This window comes from Podarcis vaucheri, assembly GCF_965113315.1.
Source record: "Podarcis vaucheri genome assembly, chromosome: 12".
NCBI classification, from domain to species: Eukaryota; Metazoa; Chordata; class Lepidosauria; order Squamata; family Lacertidae; genus Podarcis; species Podarcis vaucheri.
The window spans coordinates 33,356,899-33,374,721 of record NC_138750.1 but is presented as its reverse complement, the minus strand read 5'-3'; the positions used below and the strand labels follow the sequence as shown (position 1 = coordinate 33,374,721).

General features: G+C 42.9%; 1 protein-coding gene across 1 annotated transcript in view; it reads right to left on the bottom strand.

Moving 5' to 3' along the window:
• Window positions 1-85: 85 nt before the first annotated feature.
• The window catches only part of VWDE (von Willebrand factor D and EGF domains), a 45,335-nt gene continuing 27,597 nt past the window's right edge, over window positions 86-17,823 (bottom strand). Inside the window, exons 16-31 of the mRNA XM_082194056.1 lie at window positions 16,666-16,780; window positions 15,030-15,280; window positions 14,681-14,900; window positions 13,694-13,831; window positions 12,856-13,002; window positions 11,125-11,811; window positions 10,190-10,285; window positions 10,011-10,106; window positions 7,953-8,048; window positions 7,070-7,165; window positions 6,030-6,125; window positions 4,508-4,603; window positions 4,294-4,389; window positions 3,548-3,643; window positions 965-1,068; window positions 86-859 (exon numbers count right to left, since the gene is read on the bottom strand). Coding sequence (XP_082050182.1) covers window positions 839-859; window positions 965-1,068; window positions 3,548-3,643; window positions 4,294-4,389; window positions 4,508-4,603; window positions 6,030-6,125; window positions 7,070-7,165; window positions 7,953-8,048; window positions 10,011-10,106; window positions 10,190-10,285; window positions 11,125-11,811; window positions 12,856-13,002; window positions 13,694-13,831; window positions 14,681-14,900; window positions 15,030-15,280; window positions 16,666-16,780 — 2,451 coding nt within the window. The 3' untranslated portion in view covers window positions 86-838. The remainder of the gene's footprint in view (window positions 860-964; window positions 1,069-3,547; window positions 3,644-4,293; window positions 4,390-4,507; window positions 4,604-6,029; window positions 6,126-7,069; window positions 7,166-7,952; window positions 8,049-10,010; window positions 10,107-10,189; window positions 10,286-11,124; window positions 11,812-12,855; window positions 13,003-13,693; window positions 13,832-14,680; window positions 14,901-15,029; window positions 15,281-16,665; window positions 16,781-17,823) is intronic.

Genomic DNA, 17,823 nt, shown 5'->3' with positions numbered 1-17,823 from the left:
AGTTGAATCCTACACCATACATATTGGCAGCGTCGTATTCCACGACTGAACTGGCAGAGGCACCTCACAAATTGCAAGACAGGATCCCAAGCAATATTAGGCACAGGTTTCTTTTCTAAAGCTTGCTCCCTCCAGCTATCATGGATTGGGAATCCGAATTATCTGCCTTATCCAAGTATTTATTACACAAATTTAAAGCTGCCATAACCTAGTTCTGAGGCACCATGACAAAGGTATAATTGATGGTGTATTATGCCTGATTTGGATAATTTCGTTGGTTTTCAAAACCATACTGAGATGGATTCTTTGCTGTAACAAACTCGGGGTACTCCAGCCAGAGTAGCAGTGTGTTGGATGTTGATTGCCAGTCAATCAGGAGCATTTGCTGCTATTCTGAGCCAGCTGCAACTTACTCAGCCATTTGTGGTTAAGGTAAAGCCTGGTACAACCTCACCTGGAAGTATCTAGCAGCCCAATCCCCCTTGGATCCCACATTTGATGCCACTATCTTTCTGCTGCAAAGAGCCTGTGCACCACAGCCATGGGGAGAAGCAGGCCACTGGGTGCTTCGAGGTGAGCCCTAGACAGGCTTCTGCTTAAGGTGATTGGCTGGGAAGGTTGCAGCATGCCTGGCAAAGCAGCGTTGTGCCCTACACAGAGGCAGCCTTGCGGGGAAGGGAAGAACTTCAAAGTATTCATATGAAGAACAACTCTGCACTCTACATGTGGAAGGGGCCAGATTGTGCCACTCGTGTAACATTGTCTTGAGTGATCCTCTCCACACCAGAGATGGCTGGCATCCATGCAGCACATCGTGTGACCCAGAGACATTTGTTCTTCACGCGTGACGTCCTTGTACCTTGAAACATAAGCAGCAAAAAGACCGGCAAATTAGGATGCAGCTTAATTTCTCCCTAAACCTCTTCCATCTTTCAAAAGCACTGAGTATTTGTACTATGATTACCTGAATTTTTTTGGCACATGTGACTCCCGTGTAGCCAGGACGACAAGCACATACGTTCGGCAGTATGCATGTACCTCCGTATAGGCATTTGCGGTTGCACGTGGCTGAAACATACATGTGTGCATGTGTTTTAATCTGGCAATCAAACAAAACCTGTCTGTCGAGGAGAGAGCCCCTGGGGATTCTGCAGCAACTCTTAGGGTGCACAAGCATGTGTTTACATGCTACAGCTCAGCAAGAACAACAACAAAAAGCATTGGTCAGAAAGGCATCCCTCGTTCAGTTTCCAAATGGCCCATGAATATACAGCAACAAAGCAACGTTTTCAAGAGTGTGTGGCTCTGCTAATGGCCCAGTCATTTGAAGAATGTTGCACTCCTATAAGATGATTTAAAAAATGATATCACACTCCTCAAAGGCTGTGAAAAAAATGTATGTATTCACTTCCTATGACACAGTGTTGGAGATGCTAATTTTAGACATATTTGATGAGGCTGTAGGGAAATACAGAAGTACTGGGCTGATGACTATATAAAAGAGATATCAGGGTAAACAGACTGCTAACAAATACAACTGTGTAGCTTTCAGGAAAGCTTGATGGTGCAATCCTGTAAAATGGCAGGTAATATGTGGCTTGCAGCCTGTTTGCTAGTGGAAGCAACAGCAAAAGGGAGTAGTGTGGATTTTATTTTTGCCAATAATGAAGTCTAGGAAAGGAATACACGGCATAGGAATTTAATGTGTAAGGGTGCAATTTTAACTCCTGCTGGCTGAGTTGCCTTAGGAAGAGCAGGAACCACTGTTCAGCTAGGGAAGATGGAGGGACTGTGCACATATGGAATGACCTGCCACTGGATGTTCCCTGGCAGAAACCTCAGCTCTGCTGATGGACTGGAGAGGGGGAATGAAATGTGTTGGGTGAAAGCATGGAGATGCCATGTTCAAAGTCTCTTCACCTCCCCCAACACACCTGCAGAAATGCTGAGGTTCCGTGCAACAGCCCTGGGCTGGAGAAGTTAATTCCCTCCAGTTGATGACAGGAGGAGGAATAAAGAATGCCCCCTCGTTCACTTCCAGCAGTGAAACAGCAGGGCAATGGATGCAGAGTCTACTGTGCCAGCAGATCTCTTTGCACAATACTGGAATAGAAATGCTAATTGTGAAAATGTTAAGAGGGAGGTGTTAAATCATAGAACTGTGGAGTTGGAAGAGACACCCAGGGTCATCGTCCAACCCTCTGCAATGCAGGAATCTCATACATGGCAGATGGCCACCCCGCCTCTGCACTGGGGGGGAAAAGAAAAGTTTCATTATATTGTTTTAGTTTGAGCTTCAAATATAATGTTAACTTATTCACCAAGGATTTAAAGAGGAACTTTTTTTTAGTTTCAGGTTTTAGATTTATTTTTTAATGTTATGATCTAGTACAGGGGTGGGGAACTGGATCTGACCAGATCCAGAAGTAGCTAGCCCTCCAACAAGCCACTTTTGAGAGGTGGAAGGGCTCTCCATCTGTCAGTCACCTGATGTTGTGTATGACTGAAAAGGTCATGCCTCAGCTGCAAAGAAGAAGCCACCGTTTGAATTCAAAAAGACAGTAATAATAATAATAATAATAATAATAATAATAATAATAATAATTTATTATTTGTACCCCGCCCATCTGGCTGGGTTTCCCCAGCCACTCTGGGCGGCTTCCATAGAAACCAAAAAAACACTAAAATATCAAACATTAAAAACTTCCCTGAACAGGGCTGCCTTAAGATGTCTTCTGAATGTCAGGTAGTTGTTTATCGTTTTGACATCTGATGGGAGGGCGTTCCACAGGGCGGGCGCCACTACCAAAAAGGCCCTCTGTCTGGTTCCCTGTAGCTTTGCTTCTCGCAACAAGGGAACCGCCAGAAGGCCCTCGGAGCTGGACCTCAGCGTCTGGGCAGAACGATGGGGGTGGAGACGCTCCTTCAGGTATACTGGGCCGAGGCCGTTTAGGGCTTTAAAGGTCAACACCAGCACTTTGAATTGTGCTCGGAAACGTACTGGAAGCCAATGTAGGTCTTTCAAGACCGGTGTTATGTGGTCTCGGCGGCTGCCCCCAGTCACCAGTCTAGCTGCCGCATTCTGGATTAGCTGTAGTTTCCGAGTCACCATCAAAGGTAGCCCCACGTAGAGCGCATTACAGTAGTCCAAGCGGGAGATAACTAGAGCATGCACCACTCTGGCGAGACAGTCCACGGGCAGGTAGGGTCTCAGCCTGCGTACCAGGTGGAGTTGGTAGACAGCTGCTGAATCTACTGAAGTAGATTGGCAAAAATCTGGATGGGTATAGGGCAGTTTCCTACATTCCATGGAACTGTCATTTCTGACCATCAGACATAAAAGCCCTATTGTTTTTAAACATGACTGATTACCCTGGGATGAATGGAAGGTGAGGCAAGAGTACTTGATCTCGCAGGGAATGCTCTCTTTCAAGTTACTTTAATAAAGACCAGTTCATATGGTGCAGCTCTGGATGAACAAGCTATTAAAAGTCCTATAAAAACACCTGTGCCCCCCCCCATAATCCAAACATTACATCCGACTCACGTGTTTGACACTGAACTCCTTCCCATCCAGGAGGGCAATGGCAAGTACTTGGTCCAATACATTCGCCCCCGTTCCTGCACTTCTGAAGGCATATAGCTGTAAAAGAAAGGCATACGTAGAAAGAGAAGTGTGAATACCCTCAATGGCTCAAAATCAGTGCAAACAATGAACAAATGGTACTGGGAACTGTAAGATATACCTTTGCTTAATCTGCCTGCCATATTGATGCGTTCCCACCCTTGATAGTTTTCTGCGAGCTTAGGCAAATTCTAACAACTGTCTGCTACTCTTGGCGATGGCATTTGCCGGCTTTTTATATATGAAATTAATGCAACCTAATGTTGACCTCATTTTCATTAGTTTAATCAAGCTACAGCCTCATGTCTTCTGGAGGAGAAATGGGAATTTGTCTCGCAGAACTGTGGTAATGCTTCAAAAAGACTGAGGGAGACATGCTGTTCCAGTGAGATACTAAGTTGAGCATTCAAAGCCTGTTTGCTTAAGAACGGAGATAAACAAGGAAATCTGAGCATGCCATTCTGGAGCAGAAGCTAAGACCTGCTTCCATCATTTAGACAGGAAAACCCTCAGGGTCACATTAAGCAGCAGTGGAAAGATGCCCTCCAGTTACAAGCAAATCTAAATTAAATGCTACTTATTGCTGTAGCTTGGACGGAGGACAGCCTTTTTTATACGCCCAATTTAACAGGCTTCTCCTTTTCCAAGCAGCTGAGAGTAATACCTACGAGTGTTACATCTTTTGCCTCTCCAGCCCGATGGGCAGGAACAAACGTTTGGGCCCACGCATCTTCCTCTGTTCATGCATACCGGGTCACAGACACCTGAAACCAAAGAGCAACGAGAAAACGCTCAGCACACGAGACTGAGCTGCCAGAATTGCCCTGAGTTGGCGTGCTGAGATGCGAGAGCATTTTTTTTTTTTTTATGAAGCAACCTTACTTTTTTCACACCGTCGGCCACCGTAGCCACCAGGACAGGCGCAAACATTGTTTCTCATGCAGTGGCCGCCATTCTTACAGGCAGGGTTGCAGATGGCTAAAGACAAGAGAGAGAGAGAGAAGTGATGCAGTGGTTCGAGTGTTGCATAGCAGAGGGGCCTATTATTTTCATTTTCTTTTCTACAGGGAAAAGGCACCTTAGGAAGGGATGCGGGATGCGGCCCTCAACTCTTCTGTATCTGGCCCTCCAGATTCTTCGCAGGCCACATCCCCTCATTGGCTCCCCTTCACATCCTGTTTTTGCCAGTCTGGAATGTTTCCTTGAACTCTGGTCATGCCTCTGGTTTCACGAGATGGAGGGCACAGAGGGGTCTGTGAGCACAAGCACACTAGTAGCCAAAATTGTGGAAAGGAAACCTTTTGGGAAAAAGTATATTTCTGAGGTTTGATGGCTCATAACACCTGATTGCCTCTCTAAACATTCATGCTCATTGGCTACATTCAAATGAAGGAAAGCAATTGCATATCAACCTAAGCAAGTTGTGCTTCCATTTTCTGGTCATTTGGCTATAACTTTGGATAGAATGCAGATAATTGAACAAACTTCATTGCATTACATTCTTCATTAACTTATCTTTCCATTGATATATAATTTTATGGTATTACTCAAAAAAAGTGTTATGAGCCATCAAACCTCAGAAATACTCTTTGTCCAAAAGGTTTCCACAATTCCACAGCTACCTGTGTGACCCTCAGAAGTGAATGCTGCCCACGGTGTTTTAAAGGTTCCCTACCCCCTGATCTTGTTAGATCTGAAATTCTCATCATTGAGGGTTGAGAATGGGAGCTGATTGGTTCTCTCTAGCTTCTTAATTAGAAAAGCTACTGCTGCTCTGAGGCCTGTGACTACTGACTGTCCACACTTAGGCCTATTCATTCCCCATCAGCACAATCTGATGAAGATCAAAGGTGGGGCAGTGTCCTCTTTTGTGGATCATGTATAAAGCGGGTTGTATATGATGAATGGTGCTGGTGTTGAGACCTGCCCCCTGCTGCCCTGCCACAATACAGTTAATATGGGAAAGGCTGAAACCTGATGGCAATGAAACCCTCCATCTGGATCCAGAAATGCTTCTGCAACAAATCGCTCTCCTTCAGCTCCTACAAATTCTGACCAAGTGCTTGAGTTTGCCCAATGCTCGGACCACGATAAGCTACATTATCCCCACCAGGAGTGTTTTTAGAGCACTGGTCCATGACACAAATTTGCATGTGCTAATTATATGTTTTGCCAGCGCTGGATTGTGCAGAGTGCCCATAACCGAAATGGGTGGAGGCACAGAAGTTGTGGGGTCCACCGCAAAGACACAGGGGACACCACCCCATCGCAGTGCCCTTTGTGCCTGCTATATGATCCATTTGGAGCCATTCTATCAATGTTTCTTCCCTTAAAAGTAGAAGTGTGTGTGGGGGGGAATCATTAATTATCGCACGTTTCTTTTAAAATAGCACAACAAAATTACCATTTTGGCAATAGGCACCGAAGAATCCATTGGGGCAAAGGCAAATGTTTGGTTTAATACAGGATCCACCGTTGAGACACACTGGGTCACACACAGCTAGAGAAGACAAGGAGAGAAGAGAATTCATTTTAAAGGTTAAGCGGAAACACATTTAAGCATGTGTGCAATGTAGCAATTTCATTTCACTGCATGCAAATACTTGGTTAAGTCACTTAACTAAGTTGTAATGGGAGAAATAACTGAAGTGTAATTTGCTTTGAACTGTTCTTTGGAAGGAGGGCTGCTATATCTATCAGGCCAAAAAATAATAATAACCTATGCTTATTTGCATAGGTGGCTTATATAAATATATGCTCGGTTAGAAACTGTAATTAACAACAAAACACCCTCCTTTTCTGGGAGAACAAAACACAAATTGGGGGGGAGAACAAACAAACAAACAAACAAACAAACAAGAAAAACCCTAGTTGGGTAGCTTAAGAGGCCAGGTGACAGTCCTACCCTGTGTTTAAAAAATCAGTGAGAACTACAAGAAACTGCATGAAATATTATTAAAGCTGATTTTGCACACATAAGAGGGTAAGCTATAGCAACCCCTGACTTCCCCCGCACAGCCTCTCTAGAAGGTTCCCAGTTTAGGAAGCCAGGGGCTGCTGAGGGGAGGAGCAGACAAGAGCTCCTGTGGCTTCAGTGGAGAGATCCGAGCAGCAAATGCTTCTTCCATAACTTCCTTAAGTAGGATTGAAACCTTGACTGTTATTCTGCAGAGGAAGCCTGACCAGAGTTCCACCATGTGGTTCCCACAGAAGCTTTCCAGACAGAAGTTCTTGTGGGAGCCGCTCCCTCTCCATCCCTACCTTAACCCTGGTGCGAATAAATCTCTTACCACAACCAGCTTAACGCTGGTCCTTCAAAGCCTGCCACTTTTCATATCACCAATCGTGATTTCAGCATTTTTGAGCTGATCTTGTCTCTCTTGGTGGCAACGTGTGCGTATGGTTTTACTGCAAATAAGCGGCTTTTGGGGCTATATTTTTTACCTGTGCTGCATGTGGGTCCATTCCAGCCAACCCTGCACTGGCAGACATCTGGGGCGAGACATTTACCTCCATTTTCACAGTGCCTGTTGCAAACCACTAAACCAAGCAACCAGTGTTTAAGAAACAAAATAAACAGAAGTTAGTAGAGAAAAAAGGGGTTGCTGTCATAGCTTTATTGCATATCTATATACACCCAAATAATTTCCCAGGTTTTGTCTGCAATTGCCTTTCTGCTATGATATTTATTTAATAAAATTCACACACCAATTGATTGTAAAAACAAACAAACCTCATAGTGGTTTACAAAGAGAAAATAACGAGAACTACACCTCAAGATATTTAGCTGAATTGGGACTTAACCATGCTTAGAATAGGCCTATTGACATCAAAGAGGTTGCTGTTAGTATGTATTATTCCATCCAAACAGTTAAATAGGAGTCATAGGTGTATTTTTCCATTTTTTATCATTGCAAAGTATATTGTTGTAACATACTCTGGGACTAAATGGTGAAGAATGGTTATGGAATAAAATAAACAAATGACCTTCAATTAATTTATTCACTGGCTTAGTTCTGAGGGTTTTGGGTGGTGGTTTTGGCATTGTTTTCATTGTTTTGTTTTGTTTTATGCTGTATTTTGTGTGATATGGTTTAATTTGGGGCATTGTTTGTATTATATTATTGATTAGTTGCCTTGAGTTTCTTTGGAAAAACCAGGTGGGTTGATTAAAAAAAGCAAAATATAATAATTTACTTCCGACAAATTCACCAAGAGGTTATTTTGGGGCACAGAACATCAGAAACGTATAGTACCTCTTATCTATGTGCATCTTGCTACAGCAGGATGCTTTGTTTATATGTTTGTTATGTTTTCCATTACTTACTTGTTTCACAATGTGGTCCCACAAACCCATATGGGCAAGTGCAAAGGTTTCTGGTCAGACAGGTCCCTCCATGTTGGCAAGGTGGCTCACAATGTGCTGGAGGTGTAAAGGGAGGCTCGTCAAGATATCAGTTCCAGAAATCAATTAACATTAGAAACTTTTAAACAGAAGGTGTAAAAATTGAAAGAAAATATTTCTACAACACTATTTTTGCATTGGTTACTGGCAAAACTATCAGGATGGGTCTATGTCCCCACCTAGTAGTCAAAAGGCAGGACAACAACTTGTGAAGAAGGCGACTTCCAGAATGCATCTCAGTTCATCCTGCCTTTGAAGAAAACCAGTTTAGATTTGCTTGTGAACAATTTGAAATTGCCACCATCTTGTTAAAAAAACAACTGAAGCTGCTTCTTGGCATATTGAGAATATCTTGGTTTTATCAGGGATCCAACTTAAGTATGCATATAAATAAGCATCACTCTGATGATATATCAACAGAGACAACACTGGTAAATGTCAGTGCTGAACTCAATCTATGTTTGTTTTTGACAGTGGTCTAAGTAGCTTAATGACAGGAAATGTGCTCCATGGCAGATTTAAGACCCCAAGGGCTATTTCATTTATTTCATTATCATCCTGTGCTTCACAGGCAAGCAATCCCAGGGTGAGTTATATAATCCAAGCAGACCGTGTACAGTAAAGCAACACAATATTGAAATGTGTTTTTACAATCTTCCATAACTTACTCCATATCCTCCTTCTCACTATTAAAACAACTGGCCTACTATATTAATCCTCCCCCTCACCAAGAACCTGGAGGTAGAGCTGGGCCTTTAACAGGGCTTTTTTCAGCCAGAACACACAAGGGAGGTGTTCATGGTGAGTTCCGGCACCTCTCTTTCCAGTAAAATAGCACTGGCCTTTAGATTATCTATTCTAAAGGAAACATTAATTTGGCCGTGAGGGATATGTTTCACTGAGTACCGTGCATTTAGACAATATGTCAAAATATTGGCCATCAATAAAATGACCACCATTGACATCCATCTTTATACATATGAACAGGCATGGGAACTATGAGTCTAAAAATATAGGGTCTTTAAGGACAAGTATATGTACAAAACTGTTTGTATGGATATTGTTAAGATGGAGAGTTGGGAGGTATATTCTGAGCAGCATGGGGAGAAATTCAATTTTGTTTGCCTTTTACTGAGAAACTTCCTAATCTGTGCTTTTCAATTCAATACGCAAACTACAATTTGTGTGTCTCCAAATTTTGTGACACAGTTCTCCAGTCAAATAATGGGTGCAGAAATGAGTGTATTGGGGGAAGTGTGCACACATGATTGAAAATAACATAAGTAAATGCATTACGTTTAGGAAATTTCCTTCCAAAATACATACACTAAAAACTGCATAGGGGGAAAAATGTATGTATTAGGTGAAATCTGTCCTAAAATGCTGGTGAGCTTTCATGAGGATTCTTTTTAAAATGCAAATTGCTGCAGAAAAGTGAATTGGATTTAAAATTGGAAAAAATGAGAAACAAAAATTGACAGATTCATTGATATCCCTACTATACCTTCCCTACACATTTATCACACCAAAAATATAACACAAAGCTGTGATGCAGGGTGGAACTAAGGAAGATGGAATAGGACACAAACAGAACTGAGAAGAGCTTGGGGGTGACTCATGCATGCAATTCAGCCACTCTAAGGCCAGTTACATCAGAACAAATCTTTGCACCAGATACATGGTGGCAAACTGTTAGAACTGAACGAGAGCTGCCTGCCTCATGCAGGGTGCCATTATTGCTATTCTCAGTAAAGTTGCAGTTCTTTGGAATACCTTTAGAACCAAGAGTGGCGCACTAGAGCTTCTGCTGTTGTGGGAATGCTGTGATAAACACGAAATACAACTTTTTCATTTGTTTCAGCTGTTTTCTGGAAGGAGTGAAATAGCTGACACTGCAACTTCTGAGAATCAATTTTGACACCGACATTCAGCATGCATTTTGGGTCATCCTTTAATTTTAAAAGGAGAGCCCAGTGTTACCTTCATCACAGATGGGGCCACTGAATCCGGGGGGGCATTCACATACATTAGGCTTGGTGCATTTCCCATTGTTTTTGCACTCTGGTCGACACAGAGCTGTATAAAACCAACATTAAATTCTTAGATGTACCATTTAATATTATTAAATGCAGAGGGTGCATAAAACAGGCATCACTCACCAGCCTGACAGCTACGGCCAGAGTAACCAGGCTTACACCTGCAAGTATTGGGTGCCACACATTCCATGTTTTCACCACAGTTATGCCTGCATATCGCTATGAGAGAGAAAAATGGGGAAAATAAGATCAGTAACTCATCTGGTTTGTGGTATTCACTTTCAATACCTAGCATGCAAAATTAGCTAACAGCACTGACCTCGAAAACACTATACTTTCCATCAGTGTGTGCAATTATGAAGTTCAAGTTGTTCTGCAACCCCATCACATGTGGCCACCAGCAGATATGGCAAAACGCAATGATCAGTGAACAGAATGTGCATTTGGGGAGCCATTTATGCAATTTCTGTGACCTTGTTGATAGCGTTCCTGCTCCCTTCTCCTTCCCCACCATGACTGTTCTTTAGACACAACTCAGCCATGCAAAGTTTCACATAGAACAGCAGCTGCCTAAATTTTTGTATACCCCATGCAGCTTGGAAACAGCAAGCTGTCCAGCTCTCTGGTCTGGTTCACACATAACAATAAGCCTTAGCTTGTTTAAGCAAAATCATGAGGTAACCATAAGTTGTTCCACAGATGATCAAACAAAACATGGTTTGTTCCTCCAAAGTTTGTTTCCAGCTGCTCATGCCTCATGTGTTTGTAGTCTGGTGAACCTCTGGAGTGGAGTGCTCAAGCCATGGCAAAGGGTGCTGAGCTCACTTATAATCAAAGGTTCCTAAGTCAACAACATAAACATGGCTTTACATCATGTTTGCTGGGCTGGGTTTACACACAAACCTAAGCAACGGATAATAAACCATACTTTAATAAACCACAGTTTAGCGTTATGTGCATATCAGGCCTCTACTGCCATTGTAAAAGTTCGGCAAGAACATCTGCTGGAAATAGGATTATGTTGCAACAAAATAGCAAAACATATGTTGCCGCAGTACCTCTACAAATCATACCATCTCCGTAATAACCGAAAGGACAACGACCGCATCTGAAGCTTCCATTTTCACTTGGCTCACAAGGAACCCCGGGGAAACAGGGTGACTCTGCACAAGTGAGTAACAGGGAAGCAGTTGACGCAGAGCCTGGTTTCCGATCCGTGCCAGGCCTTTGGAGTGTCACAGCAAACCTTTCAAAGGTGGGTGGCAAAGTGCTGTCTTTAGGTTTGCCGAATGGCCTTTGGAATTTGTGGCCTCTTCCTCCTCTCAGTTCTTTGCTGGTTATTAGTGTCACGTTAGCTTTGCTGCTCAGTGTTATGCTGGCTTCTAGGGGAGAATAGATCTGCTCTCGTGCCACCGTCGGCTTCTCAGGAAATACTGTCTTATTCCTAAGTGGTGTGTTAGATGCAGAGCTGACTGCCTCTGCTGCTGACTCTTCCTTTGCGGTGCCAGAATGGATGTTTACAGTACTGGCACCTAATGCATAATCAGGGGATGCGCTGCTAACAGGCTTTCTCAAAGCTGGGCTCTGGGAAATGAATACATGTGAAGACACAGTTGTTTTGGCTGCAGAAACGGATGGACTGCTGTTGGCTACTTCTGTGGGAATGAAACTTCTGGGAACATCTGTGGGATTAAGAGGGAAGTCTGTGGTATTTGGAACCTCAGCAGTTGACAGTTGCAGGAAACCTGCCAAACAAACAGGAGACAGACACAAGAGCATTATTACAAGATTTACATTTCAAAGAGAATAGTTTTAAAACAGTAAAAAAAGAAAGTAGACTTCTACATATATCTGGATTTTTCCAGTCGTGCTTGCTGCGGTGTACTTAGCATTAGAAGTCTACTAGGAAAACATACAAAAGGTTAAACCCAAACAAGAGCTCCAAGAATTGTCAGCGGGGAGCATAAGACATAAGGGAGAGTTGGCAAGGAGTGTAAAACATAAACCTGAAATTAATACTCCTTAGCATCTACCTATCAGTAGCCTGCACAAGAAGTGAGCCGCAGCACAAACCCTTTCCATATCCTTTCCTGTTTGTCAGTCCATCTTTCTTTGGATAATACATTCTCCAGAACCTACAGCCGAAGCAAGATGGATAGAAAAACAGAAAAGAGTGAGGCCAAGAGCTTATGCAAAGTAAGAGTAATGAGAATGAGGCATAAAGGAAGACTAGGGACTGCAAAAAGTGTTTCAGTGAGGAACGCACCTGCTCAGGATTACAGCCAGACATGTCTAATAATAATAATAATAATACCCCACCCATCTGGCTGGGTTTCCCCAGCCACTCTGGGTGGCTTCAACGAAAGGTTAAAAATACATAAAAACATCAGTTATTAAAAACTTCCCTAAACAGGCTGCCTTCAGATGTCTTCTAAACATCAGATAGTTGTTTATTTCTTTGACATCTGATGGCAGGGCATTCCACAGGGTGGGCACCACTACCGAGGAGACCCTCTGCCTGGTTCCCTGTAACTTCGCTTCTCGCAGTGAGGGAACTGCCAGTAGGCCCTTGGAGGTGGACTTCAGTGTCCACATTGAACGATGGGGGTGGAGACGCTCCTTCAGGCAAATGTCATTCCGTTTTCAAAAATGGAATATCCCCAGGAATACACGGCCATTCATTCTGATGGTCAGAAATCAGAAGGAATTCTAATAAGGTTTGCCTCCCACCCAGTTCTTCTATCTTAAAATATATATATGAATAACATAAACCTGAGCTCTTTACTTGCCAGAGACATTTTCATCAGTATGGGCACCAGCAATGCTATATCCGTGATTTTTGCCCGCACCGATTTTTTCACTGGGGTCTATTTTGTTATATCCATCTTCTGGAGTCAAATGACCAGAGGGAGCCTTGCTTGTTGGTTTTATTCCAGCTGCGACATAAACAAAAGAATGCCCAAATCAAAGGGATGGCAAACCAAAGGTAGCTTATTTAAAGGACACCCAAAGGGTTACATAAAAAGTTGTTAAGCTTTTTGAAAAATGTTCAACATTCCAGGTTACAGCACTGCCAGCCTCACTATTCCAACTGTGGCCAGAAGGATTCTACGCACATCTTCTGCAAGCACACAGAGGAATGGACTGTACAAACAAACATTTAATTGGAAGTTGCTTATATGGGAAAACACATACAGACATAATTATTTTACCGTGCTGTGCTGATCCTCTCTTGGAAAGTCTTAGCTTCTTACCCAGTAAATGCTGCTATTGTTTTTGTTGTTTGATTCCAACTCCCATCAGCCCCAGTTAGCTCAGACAATTGTCAGGGATGATGGGAGTTATTGCCCCAAAAATCTGGAAGACAACTGGTTTGGGAAGGCTGACTTAAGTCAATCGTTCAACCTGTCTACCAAAACTTTTCTCATTCAAAACCATGTCTCCTATCCCATATAGACGGAATCAGCTATCAAGCATGAAAGTTCTATGAATTTCTATTATATGGACAGGATTATTAGACAGGTTTCTGCCTTAGGCACATCCGATGTTTTAAGCACCACTTAGTGCAATGAACAAAAACACTTGGAAATAAAATGAAATATGATTTTTTTGGTGATAGCTTTTTACCATAACATCTTTTCCCATCTCCGTACAGGCCAGTAGGGCATGGACCACAATAATAGGAATCCATAGTATTGAAGCAAGCTACTCCAGGGAAGCATGGTCTGGATTTGCATTCATCAGGGTCTTTTTGGCAATGTCTACCTAAACAGAAAGAAAGATATTCGGGCATGCATCAAAGGCTCTTTTCAAGTTTCTGTTCCTTCTCGGGAACTAGTAGCTCATACACACACACAAAAAGCCACAAAGATTTTCAAAACAGAAAGCAAACGTTGGTTCATTGCCTAACTCTTGGGAGATAGCAAGCCCTTGATTTTCCAGAAACAAAAAAATAAATAAATCTGGGATTTTTATGATGTATTTCTTCTATATACATTTAAGGGGACGTGGCCACTTTTGCAGAAAAAAACCTCCAGCCTCAGGAAAAGTTATTTGGGATTGATTTCAAGCAGCTGTGATGGAGATTCTGAGTTTTGATCATATAGATTCATCTGGACACATATCTCCCCTATTTATTCTTAATGTTTGGTTGTTTCAGATAAGACTGAAGACAAAATGATTTCATGTATATATTTATGCGGAATTTTAAAAATGAATTTTATGTAATTTTGTTTGTTTGTTCTCCTTCTATGCAGTCTGCGGACTAATTCAATAGTACCCTATCCTGTTCCTATACAACCCTACATCCAAGCCTCATTAAACTCAATTGCACGTACTTCTGAGTAGGCATGTATAGGATTGCACTGTGCTTTCTAACTCCTTATTCTAGCTTCCACTGTAATCCGCAAACCACACAAGCTTTTTGAAAGCCAAGCTTTTGCCCCTCTTCCTCATTGGCTTTAACTGGCCTGAAGAGGCGTACGCAAAGATCTAACTCAGTGATGCTTGAAAAATATTTGTTCTGCTTAAATAAACCTCACAGTAAACTGGAGCCTGAAATCATGCATGTAATTGAATTATTGTTATGTAAATATAGAATAAGTGACAATTCACCCTGCAGCCCAGGTGTACATTCACAGCGGAAGCTATTTATTCCATCAAAACATCTGCCAAGGCCACAGGGGTCGGATGCGCAGTCATTGGCATTCACTTGACAAAGGTCACCTTCAAATCCTGGCATGCAGATGCATAGATATTTCCCACTTCCAGGAGGGAAATTGGTATCGGCCACACAGGACCCTCCATTTAAGCAGTCACATGGTTTCACGCTGACCTGCAAAACATGCCCAATAAACAGCAGGCTATAATTACTCTTGAATGGGATATTCCATTTGCAATGGAGCTCTTGTCATGGCTGCATGATAGCAATTAGAGTTGGCTATTTGACCACAATAGTTATTACCTCGATTGCAACTTTGGTTTCGGCACTGCAGTCATCCGTTATGAAAAAGGTAAGCAGCTCAGGCTTCTTCGACAGCGCCTTCCATATCAGGAGTCCAGCGGGAGAAAGACTGGCACCTGGTGGGCCGGAATTCAATAAGAAAGTGACGGCAGAGCCTTCTGCGTCCGTCGCTGAGAACTGATACACAAAATCCTCCCCATAAAAGGTCTGCAGCCTTTCTTGTGTATTTTGAAATACAGGAGGCTGGTTGTCTGAAAGGAAAGAAAAGGAACAGCCACAAAATGAGAAATATGAAAAACGGATGACATCAGGAAATTTTTATCTGTTCCCCACCTACTTACATAGCCACTGTTAGGGGCCATACCAAATGTGCACCTGACTGCAGTGCTTTGCTTGATCCCGTATCATCAAGTTGTTGGTGAAAGAGAGCATGAGGATCACCTAGTGCAACCCTCTGCAATGCAGGAATCTTTTACTCAATGTGGGGTTCAAATCCACGGCCCTGAGATTAAGAGTCTCATTCTCTACTGACAGAGATATCATCTTGTGCTTTTTCATTAAGCATTGCAGTAAGTCAGCCTTCCCCAATATGCCTTACAGATATTGTCAGATACCAAGTCCCATCACCCCTGACCATTGGCCATGCTGGCTGAGCCTGCTGGGATTTGGGGGTCCAACTGCACCTGAGGGTTGCTAGGTTGAGGAAAGGTGTGCAACCAGTCCGTGACACTGGCTCTAAGCATCTGCTGAAAGGGATTTCACTGGGGTGTGTGAGTTCCTGCACAAAGTGGTTTCCTGCTTCCCGCTTGCCTGTGCCCATCATGATGGCAGACATTGCTTTACACAAGGAATCAGATACAACTATAATTCCATTTCCTGGAATTTCAATGGGAGGGAGTTAATCACAGGTCGCACTGAAACCAATAGGACTTCAGTTAAGTTAGCCTGGATTCAACTCAAGGCTCTTTAACATTCAGCAGGTCATGAAACGTGTTTCTTCAAGACCTGTTTGCAGGTGCCAATGGATGCAAACAGGTCTTGAAGAAACACATTTCATGACCTACTGACATGCAATAAACATCACCCTTCCCCAAGAGCATCACACCACAGTACAAAATGGCCCAAATCCATCAGGAAAATGAACCCATGATGAACTTTAGCCATCATCCTGGCACAGGCAGCTAGGAACAAAATGAGCTGATGCTAGATATCAAATTTCATCTGAAGTTTCTGTTTCTCATGAGAAGGTTCACAAGTCATAAAGTCTAGACAGGTGATGTACTGATCCAAACTCTCAGGCAAGAATGGACAGCCTGTGGCCTTCCAAGATGGTGTTGGACTCTCAACTTCAATCAGCTCCATCCAGCATGGCCAAGGGTAAAGAATGATGCACGTTGTAGTCCAAGAACATCTGGAGGGCCAAAGGTTTCCCATTCTTGTAGGAGTAACACTTGACTCATTGCCAGCTCCATGTCATATGTATCTCCTCCTCAACTTTCTGGAGATGTGTCTCCCCTTCACAGTTTACTGTAAACATTAGTATGCACATGGAAAACATGCATGAATCTGAGAATACAAATCATTTGTTAGGTTTAGGCATCTGAACCAGTGAGCTTCATAACTAATTAGAACTTACTTTCAGCAACTGACCAAGTTAACTTTGATATTTCCGGTCTGCAGAGTAAGCAAGGGCTTGTAGGATTTGTGTCACCTTCACCATAACAAAGTCCATCTATGCTGCATGTTTTCTCCTTTGCAGAAATAAAACATCATTCATTAAGACTTTGGAATATTTTTCCTGCATGTTTATTCATGTGCCATAAACTGTCAAAGCAGTGGCCTACTAGTTACTCTCACGTGCCCCCAGCCTCAATCTAATTTTTGCATGCTTCAGAGAGTTCACAACTTGTAACAAGCCAGGTCTTCAGAAAGGTATTCTACACCGCTCTCGCTAAAATGAGCAGAACTTGGGCTGGACCGAGTATGGCCAAGCTCTTGCACAAACGACATGCCTTCCAGTGGGGCATTCAGGAAATCCTTTGTAGTCCACACCTGATAGGATTTCAAGGTGCCTTGTTGAAACGACTGAGTTTGGTGTTTCAATTCTTGATCACGCAAAAAGGTCCACTATGGGAATCTGAATTATTGGGAGGGTTTTGTAGTGGATCACTAAATTCAATGCTGTATTGTATTGTTCTATAGCAGATTGCGAATTTGGGTTGCAAATACTGTAGAGATTTGCCTGGGAAGAATTCTTGCTGAACATAGTGGGACTTACTTCTGAGTAAACTTGCACAGAATTACCACATCCTTCCCTGAACTGGTGCCAGCCATATGTTGTTGGACTCCAACTTCCATCAAACCCAGTCAGCATGGCCAATGGTCAGGGATGGTGAGACTTGTAGTCTAGCAATGTCTGGGGGAACCAGGGCAGGGCAGGCATGATTACATTTATTCATATCAAATTTTTGGTGGATACCTGGTAATACAATACCATTTTGCATCCAAGTAGAAGCTGCCTGTTTTTACTTAGAAAATATCTTTTAAACAAACCATTCTGTGCCTGAGACAATCCATCAATGTTGTGCAGTGTGAAGCTTCCACAAAATCTGGGTTATGCTGATTCAAGGGCTGCTCTGAAGCAGCTCTGCTATTGGTCTAGGGCAGAGTTGGAGAAACGGCAGTCCTCCAGATGTTGCTGGACTACAACTCCCATCATCCCCAGCCACATGGCCAATGAGCAGGGATGGTGGGAGTTGGAGTTCAAGAACATCTGGAGGACCATAGTTTCCCC